Source organism: Lontra canadensis, unplaced genomic scaffold (assembly GCF_010015895.1).
Source record: "Lontra canadensis isolate GAN:19392208 unplaced genomic scaffold, GSC_riverotter_1.0 scaffold14, whole genome shotgun sequence".
NCBI classification, from domain to species: Eukaryota; Metazoa; Chordata; class Mammalia; order Carnivora; family Mustelidae; genus Lontra; species Lontra canadensis.
In genome coordinates, this window is record NW_022631008.1 from 16,932,903 (window position 1) to 16,954,012 (window position 21,110).

The 21,110-nt window shown below is 35.1% G+C and overlaps 1 protein-coding gene across 7 annotated transcripts in view; it reads right to left on the minus strand.

Moving 5' to 3' along the window:
• Positions 1-21,110, minus strand: part of USP45 (ubiquitin specific peptidase 45) — a 67,791-nt gene that overhangs the window by 10,789 nt on the left and 35,892 nt on the right. For 4 of the 7 annotated variants that reach the window (XM_032858193.1, XM_032858190.1, XM_032858192.1 and 1 more), the window contains exons 9-13: positions 18,216-18,303; positions 3,853-3,934; positions 1,786-1,877; positions 543-599; positions 66-209 (exon numbers count right to left, since the gene is read on the minus strand). In XM_032858193.1, the coding sequence (XP_032714084.1) occupies positions 66-209; positions 543-599; positions 1,786-1,877; positions 3,853-3,934; positions 18,216-18,303 (463 nt within the window). Of the gene's footprint in view, positions 1-65; positions 210-542; positions 600-1,785; positions 1,878-3,852; positions 3,935-18,215; positions 18,304-21,110 lie in introns of those variants that run through there. The other 3 variants (XM_032858195.1, XM_032858196.1, XM_032858197.1) reach the window with 3 other exon arrangements.

Here is a 21,110-nt window from a genome sequence, read left to right on the forward strand (position 1 = left end):
TTTTTGAAACTTTTTTTATTAAAAAGTTTTTTAAAAAGATGTCTCACAAATGCATATAATCTTACCTTATCTTCAGATGAAGACTGGTTCTTGGTGGCTCTGGGTTGAGGAGTATTTTCTATAGTAACAGTGTCACTGTATTGACCATTATCTGTCGCCTGCAAACGTCTACATTTACTCATTCTTCCCAAAAGTACAGGTTTTGAAACCTATATAGATGTCATGTACATAACACAAAACTTCTTTAGGAAATAAATTCTGGATATCATCTACTTTTTAAGATTTCTAGCTCATTTGAAATTAGATAATTTCCTTAACATTAATTCTCAAACTATAATACATAACAGTTTGAAGTCCCTGAGAGTAAGAACTATATCATAATTTATGCATATATACATGAATCCCAGTATCAAATACAGTATATGAACTCCATTATCGTATTAAAAAAAGACTCTCAGATAATGTGATCATATGCTCAACAAATATCTAAGTATATGAATGAATAAATGCCTTCACAGAAGACTCATTAAGTTTCTCCTTACCCTTTCTTCTATTATAGGAAGTGAAATATCAATAAAAGGATCGTTCACTGAGGAGATCTTAAAAAGAAAACATATTGAGAAATTCAGTTAGAGTTCTAATATAGACAATGGAGTTTTATAAAGTCTTAAAGAAATCAAACTTCCCAGGCAACTTAGAATTTCAAGTTAAAAAACATCCCTGGAATAAACCATGATTTTAATTGGGTAGAGCAGCACATACTGTTAATCAAAACAAGATATCCCAAAACCTAATAAATGCAACCCAGCTGAAATTTATAATATTGCCAATACGACTAACTTAGAATATTCAAAGTAACTTCAAAATAAACTGTGTTTAATAAAACTGATTAACTAAATTACATGCCACAATGTAAATCAAATAGAAACATAAAAAAAAAAAAAAAAAAAGCCAGAGTGCTTGACTGTGTTTTGCAGATTCTTTAGGTGAACTCTGTTTAAAAGGATTCTCTCTAGCATGTGAGCGAAAAATCAAGTTCTATGTTGAGAATACTAGAAATTTAAGTAATGTCATGTTGACAAATGCTGTGCTTCAACATGACAGGCTAGAAGGGGATGTAACATATAATCCTGATTTTATAAGACTACAGAGGAAAAGAAAGGTACTCCATAATCTGGGACAGGAAAATCTAACAAAAGTTTATACCTATCATACTCCAAGCCATATGCTTTCAGAAATACTTTTACCAAGTAATTGAAAACCTATAAAAAATGTTTATGTGTTTTAAGTTGTTAAAAGTACAGATGGCATTCAAAATAAAAATTATCATTACATTCAAAGGTGAGTCTACTTTAAACAAAACTTCAAGTTCCATAAATGTAAACTTTAAATAAAATGTGGTAGATAACCCTAAGTTATGTTACTACCTTAAATTATTTCTATTAGAATCAAATTTTAGGGCAATGCATAGTTATAGAACATAGTTACTCCCTTCCCATAAGTTTCTCTTTCATTTCAATCCAAACAAGTAGCTAACACATTCCAGCACATTAAAATAAGCTAAAAGAACTTCACAGGCTTGCCGAGAGGAAAAATAACACTTAAAAAAATTATAAATTATGTTTCTCCTCTGGGAGTGAAGGAGATATTCTAATGACTTTTGAAAACTACTAGGTAGTCATCTGTCACAAACAAAAATAAATGCTGATGACTATATGTGAAAGAAAACAAAAAATGATATCACTGTAATCTATTCCATGTTGAAGTGAATTCCAAAGCACCTACATTTGCACATTCTTCACACATGACTGTGCTAGTTAATTCACCAATAAAGATCCGATCTATGAAGTTCATTTTCACACCTTCTCTTCCATATGCTGTAAAAATAATACTTTTTAATGCAAAAAAAGTCAGCCATCAACCTAACAATGTAACATGCTTTTTCTCTGTTGACTTAAAAGAAATCTGAAGATAGATGTCCAGTACTACATTAATAATATACTTCTTTGTATGATGTACATACATCATACTATATAATGTCTTTCTCCTTTATAATTCTGTAGAGAAAATTTGAATACCAGCTACAGTAGATTCCAAGAAATGATGAACTGTTCTTAAACTTGAGGCAAGAAAAGTAGACCAATAACCATTGTTTATAGCTCAACTGCTCCCATTAAACCCTTTAAAGCCTCTGTGACTAACGTAGAGGTAGACGGGGGGAATGAAAAAGAAGATTATGCTTTTAGGGTTACCGATGCCTAGGCAATAACTATGGAAACAACAGAGTAGTAAAAGACAAGTAAACATAGCATAGTGTAAAGAATTAATTTGGGCAATTAGTAACTCATTTATATATATAATATATACATATATATATAACATTTATATATGTATGTGTGTTTGTGTATATTCAGTTTAAAATGGTAAAATTATTCTGTTTGGGAAATATTTATAAATCAAAGAAAATTATGCCTGTGATCTGCTTCAAAATAATCATGGGTTAGGAGAACATAGGTAAAACATAACATGCCATGACTTCTATGTAGTTTAAGAGGGGTGAGGAGTACATGAAGCTCCGTCATACTATTCTCCCTACTTTAATAGAGGTTTAAAACTTTCCACAGTAAATTATGACAAAAAATATATATTAACAAACTTCACTCCTCCTTCAAACTTCAATCCTTTTTGGATCTCTAATTTCAAATTTAATACAAACAACATTTAAAATCATTTTAAAATATTATCTGAAGCACTGAATGTCACAGCCAACTCATAGCTAGACATATCATTAAACATCTTTAATATAACAATTACTAGAAGTTACAGCAAACTAAGATGTTTCATTAAGAAAACTGTACAAGGGATTAAAAATAGAAAAGATCACACAAAACTGAATGAAAAGCAAAACTGGGCAGTTATATACAGTACATACAGTAGATGGCACTATCTCAAAACAAACAAAAAAACCAAAGCATACATGAGAATCCACATTTTAAAAAATCTTGAATCCTTCACATGAAACTAATGTAACATTGTGTGTCAACTATAATTTAAAAATATCTTGAACCCTTAACTGTATATAGTTTGGGCATGTACAATCATTTTATGAGTTATAGACCTGCAGTATATATATAATGACAAAAAAATAGATAAGAAAATAAATAAAATATAAATAATATTTTGAACACCTTCTAAAAATGATGACTTCATATTACCACTAGTTAATATCTGAAGACTGAATATATAGTTAAGACAAAGCAAATCACTCATATCATTAGATATAAGCCCACACTTAAATATTGATAATTATAAATAATCAGCTTTGATTAGATAATCACTGGTTTTGCCTCATACTTTGGCTGAGGAATAGTTGACACTAAAGTAAACAGGTATGCTTGGTTTAGTACTCTCTCCAATAACTGGTTTCCATTCAGGAATCTTTGGAATGCTTAGGCATTTGACTAGTTCAAACTGTATAATAGCCGTAAGTCGACTTATCCAAGAACAGGTCAAATGCAAAATGATACAGTATGATGAAATGGAACTTCCAAGTGAGGCTACTGCTTTCAACAACCTTTCACATCTCCCTTAGGAAACCTCACATTAGGGTATCAGTGTCAGTCTGTATACTTGATACTAATTTTAGTTTTTAAAGTTCACATGGACACATCCTAGAATTTTCTTTCTATGACTAACTAGACTAACTTGGCAGCCATGGGAGTAAGAACACTGTCCCTTTAAAGCCACTACTTTAAAGAATTAGTTCACATAAATGCTCAGTTCTTTTTCCCCTGAAAAGAAACTTACAATTTTCTTCAGCAGAAAGTTTTAACAGTGAGAGAATCAACATACCTTTGACTTTTTTTCTAGTATCCTCATCAGCAGTTTTAGTAGTTGGGTTGTTAAATGCTTTTAGAATGCTAGCTTGTATTCGCTATAAAACAAATAAGAATTTAGTAAGAGTCCATACTTGAATGTATTCTTATAGATTTAGAGTAAGTTCTCCCTCTTTTCCCTCCTCTCCCCCACTCCGCCACTCTGTCCCTAAAATGATGTATCATTTTAATCAGGACAAAAGGCAACACAGAGACCATGTGGAATTTATCTATTGAAGAAAATCTTTCTATATAAGAAGCTATTAAACTAGTCACTATGATCTTCATCTAGATTATTTATAAACATACATGAGCAAGTCCAGAACATCAAATAATTTCTATAGCAAGAATACCCCAAATCTTGACTAGTTATCATTTTATTTGAATTCAGTTGTCAATAATGAGTATTAGTATTAAAGTCCTTAGCAGCTCTTAGGAAATGAGGAGATTTATATGTTTCCATAGCTCTTACCTATGTTTCAGGAGAGATCCAATATCACAGAAAACTTTTTCAGAATAAAAACCGGATTCCAAGAATAAAGACATTTGAGCTAATAAATTATCATCTTTTATACTAATTATGTCTCTACTTAGTGGATGAATTTAATCTTCTCTAATTCACATTTTTAATAGTTCAGTGAGAGGAGAGCCTGTTAATTATCCTCCAGAAGTTTTTTTTTTTCTTTTTTAAGTAAAGTCTTAACAGGTTTTCATGTGAGACCACTGTTTGACCTGTACTTCCTGAAAATGGTACCTAATTCTGTTATTAAAAAAAATATTATATCAAAGAAAAATGAACCTCAAACTGCAGACTTGCCAGAGAATAATAAAAGTACCACATATCAGAAGCCAGATACTTTCCACTGTTCAGAAGAACACTCACAGCCTTAAATATTTAAAACAATTAAAAAGAATAAAAACAAATGAATTAAACAGCCGAGTCATAAATTTAGGAAAAGGATATCAAAGCTGAATGAAAGTAAATAACAAAACAAAAGAGTTAATGAAAATAAAATATGTAAACTGAAGAGATTAATAAATGAATCAAAAGCTGATTCTCTGGGTGAGGGATAAATAAACCTACTAGCCAACCTTTTTTTTTTTTTTTTAATTTTTTTAAAGACTTTATTTACTTGACAGAGAGAAAGAGATCACAAGTAGGCAGAAAGGCAGGGGGAAGCACGCTTTCCGCTTAGCAGAGATCCCAGGACGCGGGGCTCGATCCCAGGATGCGGGGGCTCGATCCCAGGACGCGGGGGCTCAATCCCAGGACCTGAGATCATGACCTGAGCCGAAGGCAGAGGCTTAACCCACTAAGCCCACCCAGGTGCCCCATCTACTAGCCAATCTTTTTTTATTTTTTTTTTTTAAGATTTTATTTATTTATTTGACAGAGAACACAAGTAGGCAGAGAGGCAGGTGGGGGGTTGGGGGAAGCAGGCGCCCTGCTGAACAGAGCGCCTGATGCGAGCTCGATTCCAAGACCCTGAGATCATGACCTGAGCCAAAGGCAGAGGCTAAACCCACTGAGCCACCCAGGTGCCCCCTACTAGCCAATCTTAATCAAAGTAAGAATGAAAAGCGTTAAGATCAACCTAAGAAAAAGGAAACCGCTAACAAAATTAAAGATATTTCAAGTAATCATGAGAGACTACTTTGCTCCACTCTCATGTAATTACATTTGAAAATTCAGAAAAAATTAGATAATTCTCTAGGAAATGAGTCCCAGAAGAGACAGAGTACCTTCCAGCTTTCATGGGGTAGGTGAATGAGCAGAGAGAGAAGAATGGTGTTACACAGTACTCCTTACAAAAAGCTCCAAGCCCTAACGATTTCACAGAGGAATGCCACTAAACATATGTTTCAGAGCATAAAAAAGAGAAACCTCCCAATTATTTCCATGAAGCATAATATTGCTACTAAAGCTGACAGAGAATATATACAACACACGCCAACATCACGTATGAAAAAAGCTCTAAGTAAAATACAGAAGCACATTAAAAGAATAATATAGTATCATTAAGACTTTTGTTCTAGTAATGCAGGGATATTAGGAAATCTATTCATACAAGCCATCATATTAACAGATATAAGAAGAAAAACATTATAAGATTAAATCCCTTAATTTATTTCTATTATTTAGCACTGTATTGATGTTCTAGTCAATGCATTTGATAGAAAAATAAATCTCAGAGGTATAAAAATTTTAAGGGAGATAAAATTATTTGCAGATGACATGATTTTTTATTTGGAAAAGCCAAAAGAACAAACTGAAATGAAAAACTACTATAAATAATAAAAGAATTTAATATGGGGTATGTAAATATAATGAAGTCAATTAGTCTTCACACACACAAAAACCAGTTAGAAGCAATGGAAGAAAATGCCCCATTTATAATAACTAAAAAGATAAAATAATGAATAAACTTAAAGAATGTGTAAGACCTAAAGGAGGAAAACTTACAAACACTACTGAAAGACACAAAAGAAAACCTGATCAAATGGAAAGACACACCATGTTCTTTAACAGGTCCTAAATAAACCTTTCATTTTTGCCCCCTAAATGTGTTCATTTAACATAATTCCAGTAAAAATAGCAATAGTTTTTTTTTTTTAATGTGAGAGATTGAAGGGAGAGATTAGTTCTAAATTAGATATGGATAAATAAATAATAGCAATGGAAAATAATCAGTGTGGGGGGAGGAAATATACTGACAGATGTTGGTCCCACTAGATTTGATTTTTAATGCATTGAAATGCATTAAAAAATGGGCAGAGGACCTGAACAGACATTTTTCCAATGAAGACATACAAATGGTAGACAGCAAAAAAAGATGTTCAGCATCACTAGTCATCAGGGAAATACAAATCACCCCTCCCATGCGATATCACCTCACGCCCATCAGAATGGCTAGTATCAAAAAGACAAGAAATCACAAGTGTTGGCGAGGATGTGGAGAAAAAGGAACCCTTGCGCACTGTTGGTGGGAATGTAAGTTTGGTGCAGCTACTGTAGAAAACAGTATGGAGATACCTCAAAAAATTAAAAATAGAAATACCATATGATCCAGTAGTTCCACTAGTGGGTATTTTTTTTTTTAAGATTTATTTATTTAATTACTTGAGAGAGAGAGAAAGAGAGCACCAGCAGGGAGGAGAGAGAGAAGTAGGATCCCCGTGAGCAGGAAGCCCAATGTAGGACTTGATCCCAGGGCCCTGGGATCATGAACTGAGCCGAAGGTAGATGCTCAACTGACTGAACCACCCAAGTGCCCCTCACTAGTGGGTATTTACCCAAAGAAAACAAAAACACTAATTTGAAAAGATGTATGCACCCCTATGTTTACTGTAGTGTTACTTATAATAGATAAGATATGGAAGCAACCACGTGTCCATCAATAGATGAATGAATAAAGAAAATGTTCTAATGGAATACACACACAATGCAATAATTACTTGGACATAAAAAAGAATGAAACCTTGCCATTTGTAAAAACATGAAGGGACCTGAAGGATATTATGCTAAGTGAAATAAGTCAGAGAAAGACAAACACCGTAAGAGTTCACTTATATGTGTAATCTGATACAGCTACTCTGGAAAAAAGTATGGAGGTTCCTCAAGAAGTTAAAAATACAGCTATCCTACAACCCAGTAATTGCACTACTGGGTATTTACCCCAAAGATACCGATGTAGTGATAAGAAGGGACACATGCATCCCAATATTCATAGCAGCAATGTCCACAACAGCCAAAGTGTGGAAGGAGCCAAGATGTCCTTCGACAGATGAATGGATAAAGAAGATGTGGTTCATATATACAATGGAATATTACTCAGCCATCAGAAAGGATGAATACCTACCATTTACATCGACATGGATGGAACTGGAGGGTACTGTGCTAAGTGAAATAAGTCTATCAGAGAAAGACAATTAAATGGTTTCACTCATATATGGAATATAAGAAACAGCGCAGAGGCAAGGGAAGCAAGGGCAAAAATGAACTATTGGGACTTCATCAAGACCAAAAGCTTCTGCACAGCAAAGGAAACAGTTAACAAAATCAAAAGACAACTGACAGAATGGGAGAAGATATTTGCAAACAACATATCTGATAAAGGGCTAGTATCCAAAATCTATAAAGAACTTATCAAACTCAACACCCAAAGAACAAATAATCCAATTAAGAAATGGGCAGAGGACATGAACATACATTACTGCAAAGAAGACATCCAGATGGCCAACAGACACATGAAAAAGTGCTCCACATCACTTGGCATCAGGGAAATACAAATCAAAACCACAATGAGATACCACCTCACACCAGTCAGAATGGTTAAAATTAACAAGTCAGGGAATGACAGAGGCTGGCGAGGTTGCAGAGAAAGGGAATGACAGAGGCTGGCAAGGTTGCAGAAACACTGTTGGTGGGAATGCAAGCTGGCACCACCACTCTGGAAAACAGCATGGAGTTTCCTCAAATAATTAAAAATAGAGCTACCCTATAACCTGGCAATTGCACTACTGGGTATTTACCCCAAAGATGTAGTGAAAAGAAGGGCCATATGCACCCCAATGTTCAAAGCAGCAGTGTCCACAATAGCCAAACTGTGGAAAGAGCCAAGATGCCCTTCAACAGACGAATGGATAAAGAAGATGTGGTCCATATACACAATGGAACATTATTCAGCCATCAGAAATGATGAATACCCAACTTTTGCATCAACATGGATGGGACTGGAGGAGATTATACTGAGTGAAATAAGTCAAACAGAAAGAGTCAATTATTACATAGTTTCACTTAATTGTGGAGCATAAGGAATAACAAGAACACTGAGGGAAGGAGAGGAGAAGTGAGTTGGGGGAAATCGGAGGGGGAGACGAACCATGAGAAACTGTGGACTCCAAGAAACAAACTGAGGGTTTTAGAGAGAAGGGGAGTGGGAGGATGGGTCAGCCTGGTGATGGGTATTAAGGAGGGCACATATTGCATGGAGCACTGGGTGTTATACATAAACAATGAATCTTGGAACACTACATCAAAAACTAATGAGGTACTGTATGGTGACTAACATAATAAAAAATAGAAAAATAATTTAAAAAAAAAGAGGCAAGAGAATTCCCAGGAGCATAGTTAGTGGGAATTCCAGAACAATGCCTGTACATCAAATGTGGGAGGCAACCAACCCAAACCGAAGCAGTGAGAGCAGGAGACAGATAGACTGTCACCACCAAGATCCCCCTGCTCCTGTACCATGTTTTAAATCTGAGAACAGAATATATGGGGAATGAGCTGCTAATGTCCTTATTCTCCTCCCCTAGCTCTGCTGTGGATCAGCAGAGGATACACATTACCTAACCCAAAGTTGTTCTGCTCGGACCTGTTCCTGAGAGCAAGGAGATGGGTCATAATGAACTCAGAAGTAGAAGACACAGAGCAGCCTTTAACCTTTTTGGACCAGAGATCTAGCCACCTGGTCTCCTTTAACTCTGTCTGTGGCTTTGACTTTGACAAGCATGGCTCAGGACACATTCATGATCTTGCCCACTGACTTCCCCAGAAAGAACGCTTAGAAATTCTGAGACACCAAAGACAGACAATGTTCTAGAGATTCTCTCAGTCCCTCTTTTTTTGGGATCCTTCATCCAATAATGGGAATAGGTTTGCACTTAGTAACCAGTTATGTAAAACTAAACAATCTACCGCTTAAGCATACACAGGTCACTCTCAAAACTATAAGAAAATGGAATGATTACTGTAAAAGTAAAAAAAAAAAAAATCAGGGCACGTGGGTGGCTCAGTGGGTTAAGTCTCTGCCTTCGGCTCGGGTTATGATCCCAGGGTCCTGGGATCGAGCCCCACGTCCGGCTCTCTGCTCACAGGGAGCCTGCTTCCTCGTTTCTCTCTGCCTGCCTCTCTGCCTACTTGTGAGCTCTGTCTGTCAAATAAATAAATAAAATCTTAAAAATAAAAATCATCTCCTCTGATGAAGAAGACATGTTTGAAAAGAAAGAACAGGTGGCTTCCATGGCACTAAAAACATTCTATTTTTTTAAACTTTGGGTGTGATGGTGAGGAGGGTTTCTAGTGGAAAACGACTTTTCCTTATGCTTTAAACTGTGTAAAAAAATATATATATATACACACACATTCTTCTGTACGTAGGATAGATTTCATGGTAAGTTTTTAATACCTTCCCCCAATAATTGTGAAACTGAGTTTCATTTATTAACTGATCTACAATCAGCACATTATATTTCCTAGAACTGCTGACTATTCTCTTCAAGTATATTTTGAAAGTTGATTCAAGATTCAAAAACATAAATATATACAAAGTAGGGTAAAGAAGTAAACAGTGATCCGTGCCATGTCATACTATCTTGAAATATATGTGAAGAAAATCAAAATTATAAAATATGTCCCCAAAGCCATTAAATATTGAAATAATCTCCAATTCAGATGCAATAAATATGAAAATTGATGTAATTCAGATACTGAGCTAAAGTTGACTTTTACACCTTCAAAACATTATTTACTGAATCAAAATAAACAAATTAGAATGAATTCCATGCAGGAAAATGGACTTAAAGATTCCAATAAATGCCATATTCACCTGTAAATACTTAGTATCACTGTAAAAAGCCTCTCCAGCTAGCAAAGATAAAGAACTCTAAACCAAGTTATAAGTCTATAAATATATTTTATAATTTGAATATTTTACCAATTCAAAAGTGACTTTCAATATGATTTAAGGAGTCTGACATTTTCTGAAATGTAAGCTATAATGTCAAACTCTTAAAAATAAAAACAATGGAGTTGTTTAAATTATTAACTTCTAAACTATTAGACATTTGCTTTTTTATTGTATCTTAGCCACAGATTTATATTCTCTAAACTGTTAAAGGAGTTAATTAATAGGTAATTCATCAAGTTGAATAGAATAAATGAGTTTAGGTCCAGCTACAGCCTCTCATTGTTGAGAGTCATGCTTTGAACCATTTAAGTTTAAAAAAAAAAAAAAAAAAAGAGAGAGAGAGAGAGAGAGAGACAGACTTTGGCCAGGGAGCTGCTAACAACTGCAGCACATTAATCAATTAGCAGGGTCAAGGTTCAACTATTTTAAATCTCCACCATAAACTTCTTTCAATAAGAATGCATAACACTCATGGCTTAAAAGTTAACTGAAACAGTCTGCCTTGACAATAATCCTAACCAATAATGTATCAGTGATAGATCTTTGGAAATAAAAATGTAGTATCACCAATTTGGTGATAGCTCAAATTAAAAGCAAGACAGTGAAGAAGCACATACCTTGTAAGTTGCAAAGGCTTCCTATAAAAGAATTTCTTATAGTAAATTTGATTTTACTTTGTCCATGAGAAATTTACAATTTTTGCACAAATGCTCCCTTTAGCACTCTACCTGGCAGGAGTGTGGTATTGCTCACAACTTTACAGCCATAAGGAAAAAACTTTAATGAAATATTACGAAAGGAGGTCAGTAGTTGTTCATCATTACTACAAGATTCTGGTGGCAGACATCACGCTGGAGCCTTTCTTCAATCAAAACACACACGGCAGTGACAAACTACAACAACGGCACGATTGCCAGCTGTGGCGTTCCCAGGCCAAACAATGCAGCTCCTGCTCGGGGACTCACTGTAACTGACCGCACGCCTGTCCTTGCTTACAAGAGTGAATAAATCCACAGATCTGACATTTTAATTTTGCCACACCATCTAAACCCTCAAACAAAGGAATGAGAGCTTTCAAAAAGCCAGGTTTCCCACTGTACTGCCTGAGATTTTAAGATATTGTGAATCCTAATGCACAAAACAAATAATTTAATTAATTTAATTCAATTTAATTGTGACAAAGAATGCCATCAAGTAACAGAAGTAAGATAGGGGAAAATGATAGGGATAGATTTTATAGTTTTATTTTAATACTGACAAAGAAAAACAATGTAGAGGTAATTTTTAATTCCATTTACAATGATACAGGACCATGTAGTAAACATATTCTTACAAATCATACCAGAAAAACAATCATCTAGAAATTGATAGTCTGAATTAATCTTAAACTCCTATATTGTCTGTAGGCTCAGAAGCATCAATACGCATTTATCATTTAAGATACAAGTCTCTGGGGCACCTGGGTGGCTCAGTGGGTTAAAGACTCTGCCTTCAGCTCAGGTCATGATCCCAGGGTCCTGGGATCTGCTGAGCAGGGAGCCTGCTTCCTCCTCTCTCTCTGCCTGCCTCTCTGCCTACTTGTGATCTCTGTCTGTCAAATAAATAAATGAACAATATCTTTAAAAAAAAAAAAAAAGATACAAGTCTCTGTATTTCTCCCCCACCTTGTTGCATTGTATCGACTCCCTAAACAAGAATATCAATATGCCAAAGTTACTGAATCAGATTTAATACTCTATCAAATAGTGAAATAATTATGGTTAACTTTAAATTTTATTTTATTTTTTCCATGTTCCAAGATTTCATTGTTTATGCACCACATGGTTAAATGTTTAACTTTTAAATAGCAAGCTTAAAATTTTTTTATGTTGGTCATTGATGATCAAGCATTAAAACTAAACTTTAATAAGCAGTACTGTATAGAATTAAAAAGTACCATTCATCTGGTAGTCAGAAAGACCTAAGTTTGGGGGCACCTGCGTGGCTCAGTGGGTTAAGCCTCTGCCTTCAGCTCAGGTCATGGTCTCAGGGTCCTGGGATCAAGCCCCGCATTGGGCTCTCTGCTCGGCAGGGAGCCTGCTTCCCTCTCTCTCTCTTTCTGCCTACTTGTGATCTCTGTCAAATAAATAAATAAAATCTTAAAAAAAAAAAAAAAAGACTTTAAGTTTGAATCTCCCATCATCAATTTCTAAATCAAAGAAAATATGATCAAATATTTGCTCAGGAGGATTGTGCTAATGTCCTCAAAACTTACCTATAAATCCCTTAATTGATTTTTTAAAATAGATTATAGGTAAAACATGATGTAGTATTATCTTATCAATTTATCAGTTCTTTCAAATTATGACATATTCAAAATAACTGAAAATACCCAAGAAACTAGGTAGTATAACTTATTTAAGAAACTGGTTTTTTGGGGCACCTGGGTGGCTCAGTGTGTTAAACCCTCTGCGGCTTGGGTCATGGTCCTGGGATCGAGCCCCACGTCAGGCTCTCTGCCCAGAAGAGAGCCTGCTTCCCTTCCTTTCTCTCTGCCTGCCTCTCTGCCTACTTGTGATCTCTGTCAAACAAATAAATAAAATCTTTTAAAGAAAAAAACTGTTTTTTTCCAATTCAAATTCTCCACAGAAATTGTCCATTTAAAGTTAAGCACAGAAAACTTATTCAACAAAGGAGAGACCAAAAGTGACAATATGAAGGTAGGAAACACAACAGTAGTAAAAATGAGTATTTCTGTAAAAAAAAAAAAAAAAATCAGTCAAGGAGCTCACAAAATAAAAGGATAAAAAGGTATATGTTATCATATACCTAAAATGTAGGAAAGAGAGGAGTAATGAATGGGCTCAACTTAAATGACCACCAACTTCACATAAGCTGCTACATGTAGAAGATGTTATATACAAACCAAATGGTAACCACAAATCAAGAACCACTAAAAATATGCCAAGAATAAGGAGAAAGAAATTATATCACTAAATATGTCACTAGAGAAACAAATCACTAAAAAACCCCAGCAAACCACGAAAAAGAGAAAGACAAAGGATCACAGAAAATCTTCAGAAACAACTATAGAAGAAGTAATATAATGGCAATATAAATAATTACTTTGAATGTAAATAGACGAATTACTTCAATCAAAAGATATAGAGAGATAGAATGGATTTTTAAAAAAAGACCCATCCATATGCTATCTATTAGAGACTCACTTCAGATCTAAAGTCAGCTGCAGATTGAAGGTGAGGAATGGAGAAACACTTATCACAAAAATGGATGTCAAAAGAAAGCCAGGGCAGCAATACTTATATTGGACAAAACAGACTTTAAAACAGAGTCTAGGGGTGCCTGGGTGGCTCAGTGGGTTAAGCCTCTGCCTTTGACTCAGGTCATGATCTCAGGGTCCTGAGATCAAGACCCACATCGGGCTCTCTGCTCAGCAGGGAGCCTGCTTCCCCCTCTGCCTCTCTGCCTACTTGTGATCTCTGCCTGTCAAATAAATAAATAAAATCTTTAAAAAAATAATAATAAAAAAAATAAAAGAGAGTCTAGAATGAGAAACAAAAAAGAACACTATATAATCATAAAGGGGACTATCCAACAAGAAGATATGACAGTTGTAAATATTTATGCAACCACCTACATAAAAGTTCATAACAAACATAAAGGAACTAACCAATAATAACACAATAAGGGTAGGGGACTTTAACACCCCCACCTAGGTAAATGGACAGATTCAACAAAAAATTCAACAAGGAAACAATGGCTTTGGGTGACACACTGGACCAGATGGCCTTAACAGATACATGCAGAACATTCCATCCTAAATCAGCAGCAAACACATTTTTTTCAGGTGCATGTGGAACATTCTCCAGAACAGATCATATATTAGGCCACAAAACAAGTAGTAACAAAATCAAAATCAAAGTCATACCATGCATCTTTTCTGACCACAACACTATGAAACTAGAAATTAACCACAAGAAAAATCTATTAAGACCACAAATACATGGAGGTCAGATAACATGCTACTAAACAATGAATGGGCCAACCAGTAAATAAAAGAAGAAATTTTAAAAATACATAGAAACACATAAAAATAAAATCACCACAGCCCAAAACTTTTGAGATACAGCAAAAGCAGTTCTAAGAGGGAAGTTTATAGCAATACATGCTTACCTCAAGATGCCAAAAAAGTCTCAAATAAACAACTTAACCTTACAACTAAAGGAGCTAGAAAAAAGAACAATAAATAAAACCTAAAACCAGCAGAAGGGAAGAAATAATAAAGATCAGAGCAGATATAAATGGTACAAAAACTAAAAAACAAAAACAAAACCCAGCTCAGTGAAACCAGAAGCTGGTTCTCTGAAAAAATAAAAAATAAAACATATATCAATAAAACTGATAAACCTCTAGCCAGACTTCACAAGAAAAAAAGAGAGAAGGGACTCAGACAAAATTACAAATGAGAGAGAAGAAATAACCAACACCACAAAAATACAAACAATTATAAAAGAGTAGTATGTAAAACCATACGTCAACAAATTGGGCAACCTAGAAAAACGGATAAATTCTAGAAACATATAAACTACCAAAAGTGAAATAGAAAGAAATAGAAAATTTGAACAGATAACCAGCAAAGAAATTGAATCAGTAATCAAACTCCCAACGAACAAAAGTCCAGGACCAGATGGCTTCACATGTAAATTGTACCAAACAACAAAAAAATCCTAAAATCTGTATGGAATCACAAAAGACCCCAAATAGTCAAAGCAATCTTAAGAAAGAAAAGCAAAGCTGGAGGCATCACAATTCCAGACTTCAAGTTATATTACAAAGCTGTAGGAGTCAAAACAGTATGGTACTGGCACAAAAACAGACATATGAATCAGTGGAACAGATTAGAAAACCCAGAAATAAACCCACAATTATATGGTCAATTAAACTTTGACAAAACAGGAAAGAATATCCAATCGGAAAAAGATTCTCTTCCACAAATGATGGTGGGAAAACTGCACAGCTACCTGCAAAAGAATGAAACTGGACCAGACACAAAAGTAAACTCAAAATGGATTAAAGACCTAAATGTAAAAACCTGAAACCATAAAAATCCTAGAAGAGAATACAGATGGTAACAACTTCGACACCGGCTGTAGCAACTTCTTTCTAAGTATGTCTCTGAGGCAGGAGAAACAAAAGCAAAAATAAACTCTTGGGGGACTACATCAAAATAGAAAACCTCTTTCACAGCAAAGGAAACAATCCATAAAACTAAAAGGCAAGAAACAGAAGATATTTGCAAATGACAAATCCAATAAAGGGGTAGTATCCAAAATACATAAAGAACTGATACAACTCAACACCTAAAAAACAAGTAATCCAATTACCAAATGGGCAGGAGACATGAAGAGACACTTCTTCAAAGAAGACACACACATTGCCAATAGACACATGAAAAGATGCTCATGATCACTCATCACCAGAAAAATGCAAATCAAAACTACAAGGAGATCACCTCCCACCTTTCAGAATGACTAAAATAAAAAACACAAGAAATATCAGCTGTTGGTGAGGAAGTAAAAAAAAAGGACCCCCCCCCCCCCCCCCCCCCCCCCCCCCGCACTGTTGGAAATGCGCACTGGTGCGGCCATTGTGGAAAATAGTTGAAGGTTCTTCAAAAAGTTAAAAGTAGAACTACCCTGTGATAAAGCAATGGCACTAATGGGTATTTACCCAAAGAATATAAAAACACTAATTCAAAGGGATGCATGCACCCCAATGTATACTATAGCATCATTTGCAATAGTCCAATTATAGAAGCAGCCCAAGAGTCCACTGACTGATGAATAGATAAAGAAGATGTAATATATGTATCTATGTCTATACATGCAGTAGAATATTATTCAGCCATAAAAAAGAATGAAATCTTGCCATTTGCAACAACATAGATGGAACTAGAGAGTAATGCCAAGAGAAATAAGAGTCCGAGAAAGACATATACCATATGATTTTACTTATATGTGAATTTAAGAAACAAAATGAATGAGTAAAGGGCCAGGGGGAGGGGGAGGGGAGACAGAGAGGGAGAGATAGAGAGAGACAAACCAGGAAGCAGACTCTTAACTCTAGAGAACCAAACTGATGGTTACCAGAAGGGAGGTGGCAGGGGGGATGGGTGAAATAGGTGATGGGGATAAAGGAGTGCACCTGTGATGAGCTCCAGGTGATGTATGGAAATGCTGACTCACTATATGTATACTTGAAACTAATATAACACTATATGTTAACTAACTGGAATTAATATAAAAACTTAAAATATATATAACATATATATATATAAAATGTATATGTAAAACTTAAAAAGAGAGTGACACCTTCAAAAGTTGAATTCAACTAATTTAATATGAAAGTCAATAAATAGACAATTAAAAACAGGATTGTAATAAACACTGTTTGGTAGCAGGAGAGAATGATTAACTCATTCTTTGAGATAATTTATAAGAAAATATCAGAACCCTAACTCTCTCTTCACTGGAAGCTAGAATACTGCAGTATTACCACTGAAGTTGGGATTTTTAAAAAAAGAGAGAGAGAAAGGTCCACCTTACCTAGTAACATGGTAACGGCTACCACAAGCATATGAGTACTTCATTTTCAGATGGTTGCTTTACCACATGTTAATATAGATTAAGAAGTATATTTATCTTGAATGGAAAATGGGATTTGACCTATTAAGACAATTATGATTGACAGGGCCTGTCTGCAGTGCTCGGTTGAGAATGATTCTGAAGTTAATCCAGACTCAGCAGAACTGTTATGAAGGATTATTAATGTCCGCTCTGAGTGAAAAAGGGAAAATAAGGAGGATATGTACTATGTACTTGACATCTTTGATATCTTGCATTTTCTCTGAAAAATCGTAGGCCATTTGCAGGACTCTACCAAAAAATGATGAATATCACTCATTTAATATTAAAGTCAACTATGACCCAATTGATTAAGGGACAGGATTACAAGGAACACTGGGGAAATCTATCCAGGCCATGAGCCATTCCTTCTTTTCTCAGAAACATTCCCTGATCCAGGAGGCTGGGATCCTCCTTCCCTTGTTACAAGCGACTGATCCCTGAGTGGATCCTAATCCAACGCGGGGTAACAAAGTTTCTCTCTTGGGAATTCAGAATTGGGGCTTCATAAGCAGCCAGTTTTGTTTTAATACATGTGGAACTGCAACATCTGCACAATATGCAGATGTAGCGTTGAGAGAGAGCAGCACAGCGACCGCTCCGTCTGTGGGGAGAGGAAGAAAGACAATCTACAGAGCCAGAGAACCCAGGGAAGTCAGGAGAATATTCTCTGGATTCCTGAGAACCTTCCTGTCCCTACAGTCTTAGATTCTCTTTTCTTTAAGCCAGCTTGAATTGATATTTTTATTTATAGTCAAATGGTATTAACTAATAAAGGATAATAGGGTTGCAAAAGGGTAAGAGAAAACATTCTCTTAGAAGAGGAAAAAAAATATATAAAGGAATAAATAGAAAGAAAAATCAAATTACTTCTTAACCTACATTAAAATGATGGTAAAAATTAATTCCTTCAGTTTTGTACCCTCTTCTTAAGAGTATATGTGATAAACTTAACAAAACCTGACCTTTGTTTCTTCTGTCCTCACTGCATCCAGCAGATAATGCAGAAGCTCCTGACTGTCCTGTTGCTGGAAACTTTTAAATCGAGGGGCCCTATGATTTAAAAACAAAACAGGAAACGAAAAAAGATCATTTCATCAACAATATATTACTATCATCTAAAATCATTTTTAAATAGCATCTAGTCAAAGATTCAATGTAGTCCTTTTTCTACTAAGTAAAAAGACCAGATGTGGCCACTGTTCCAATTAGGATGAGATCTTAAGTACACAGAGAAGAATATGGCTATCATTTATCAAGCAACTACTACATGCATGCACAGTACATATGTGAAGCTTTATATCTGACAAGTCATCAAATCCTCAAACAAGTTCGGAATGCACTATTTTCTCCGGCTTATATAAGAGGGCTTAGAGGGATTATTTACAGAATTTGCAAGGTCACACAGCAAACAAGCAAACAAAAAGTATTCAAACCCAAGCCACTGTGATCTATTATCTTCCCACCTTGAATAACCAAAAGAAAAACAAGAGGTTAATTATATTAAAATAAAGAACTACAATCTGGTATCTCTGTGAATGTATTTATTTTAAGGATTTGACCAATTAGATTTCCTTATATTAATCAAAGGATCAGGTGCTGTTCATGGAGACTTCAACAGAGCAAATATTTAGGTGATTTCAGTAACCTTAAAAAGTAGTATTTTCTGCAATAAACTCCAGTACCAAAATGAGCATTTTGCCTTAAATAAAAATAAGTACTAACTTTAGATAGTGCTTGAAGACGAAGAAAGAATTCTGTCTAAATAATATAAAAGAATAAGAATATGTTGTGGTAGTACGAGTCTACAATGGTCTCATTAGGATATGTATAACATATCTCATTTGACATGCACAGCAGTGCTGTTAAGAAATTCATAATTAATATGAATTGTTTTACACTTGAGAAAACTGAAGAACAAGCTAAGTGCCACTGACCTAAATCCAGATCTTTTGGTTCTTAAGTCCCATACTTTAAGCATTATTCCTCATCTCATAATAAACATTCATGCCAGTAAAGCACTACCGTAAGTCCCTGGTACTAAAAAGCTATCTGAAATATTATCTAGCCTATAACAGGAGCCATAATTTCAGTTACTCACTCTTGTTAAGAAGTAGCAAAAGCAGCAAGATGTTGAGACTTTGATTTACTCCCCTTGTAGGCTTCCCTTTCTGCATATGGTAGATATTGTTCACCTTCTAGATCAGAGTTGAGGACAGAAACCAAGAGGGACACAAATCCTAACCCCATGTGGGCTTCCATGGCTGGAATCCATATAAGGCTGAAATTGCATAACATGACATTTGTGCTGTAGGGATTAAGGAAGGTCTGTGGAATGGAAGAAGGCTGCAAGGGGAAACCAGGGAATCCTTCAGAGATCCTCGTCAGCCAGGTGGCAGGTAGGACGACCAGTCTCTGGCTTTGGAAGCAGATGCACAGGATGGAAATTGCTCGTGAACAGAGGAGGAACATTCTCTACCACATCTCTACCTATAGCTCCATCTCAACTGTGCACAAAGCAGTACCGCTTTCTAAACCACTCAAGAAAATTTGCTAAACTTAGATTTTTTTCTTTCTTCTTCTACCTAGGACTGGGGTAAAAAATTCTGTGATGACATATAGAAGCTTTAATGGAGCCTATCTGAGCTACCAATACCAAATTTAAAGAGAAAAAGAGAAAAATCAACAAACATATGAAGAGAGTCACCTATTCAAAATGAGAAGTCCTGAAGATCTTCTACATAAAACTACCACAGCCAGTAAGTGAACTGAGCAAGGGAACAAAAACGACATCAATATGCAAAACAAGATCAATATACAGAACTCAAGTACATTTCTGTATATCAGGAATGTACAAATGGATGTTGAAATTTTTCTAAAGTACCAATTTATAATAAATAGTATTTAAAAATATTACCTACTTGAGGTAAATATAACAAGATAGTGCAGGGTTTGTAAGCTGAAAAACTACAAAGTTGATGAGGAAAATCAAATACCTAAATAACTGAAAAGATATTTCATAATCATCATTGGAAGACTCAACATTGTTAAGATGTCCTCTCCAAATTGATCTCCAAATGCAATCCCAATGAACAAACTGATTCTAAAATTCACATAAAAAAGCAAAGGACCTGGAGTAGTTTAAAAAAAAAAAAAAAGGGAAAGGAAAGGAAAGTTTAGCACTCACACTATCCAATTCAAAGACTTACTATGAGGCTACAGTAATGAGACAGTGCAGAACTGGGGTAAAGGTGGACATTCAGATCAGTGGAACAGAGTCCAAAAACAGACACAAGGTATATGGCTTAAATCTTCACCAGATTTTTTAAAAAATTACTTTTCTTAATATAAATTTCTTTTTAACATAAACATAGTAAAGCAAATGCAATTTGCTTTGATCCAATAATTCTATTCGTCCTACAGATGTATTTTCACAAGTGCAATACACACACACATTAAATCAAATATGTCATTTCCACATGTAATATGGAAAAATGTAAAAAAGATATTAAGCAGAGGCGCCTGGGTGGCTCAGTGGGTTAAGCCTCCCAGGGTCCTGGGATTAAGCCCTGCATCAGGCTCTCTGCTCAGCAGAGAAACTGCTCCCCACCCCCACACCCTGCCTGCCTCTCTGCCTACTTGTGATCTCTGTCTGTCAAATAAATAAATAAAATCTTTAAAAAAAAAATAAAGATATTAAGCAAAACAAGCAAGTTGAAAACAATTTGTATATATGTCTGTGCCTGCACAAATCACTTTTGATTTTTTTTTATTTATTTTTTAATTAAACATATAACGTATTTTTATCTCCAGGGGTACAGGTCTGTGAATCGCCAGGTTTACACATTTCACAGCACTCA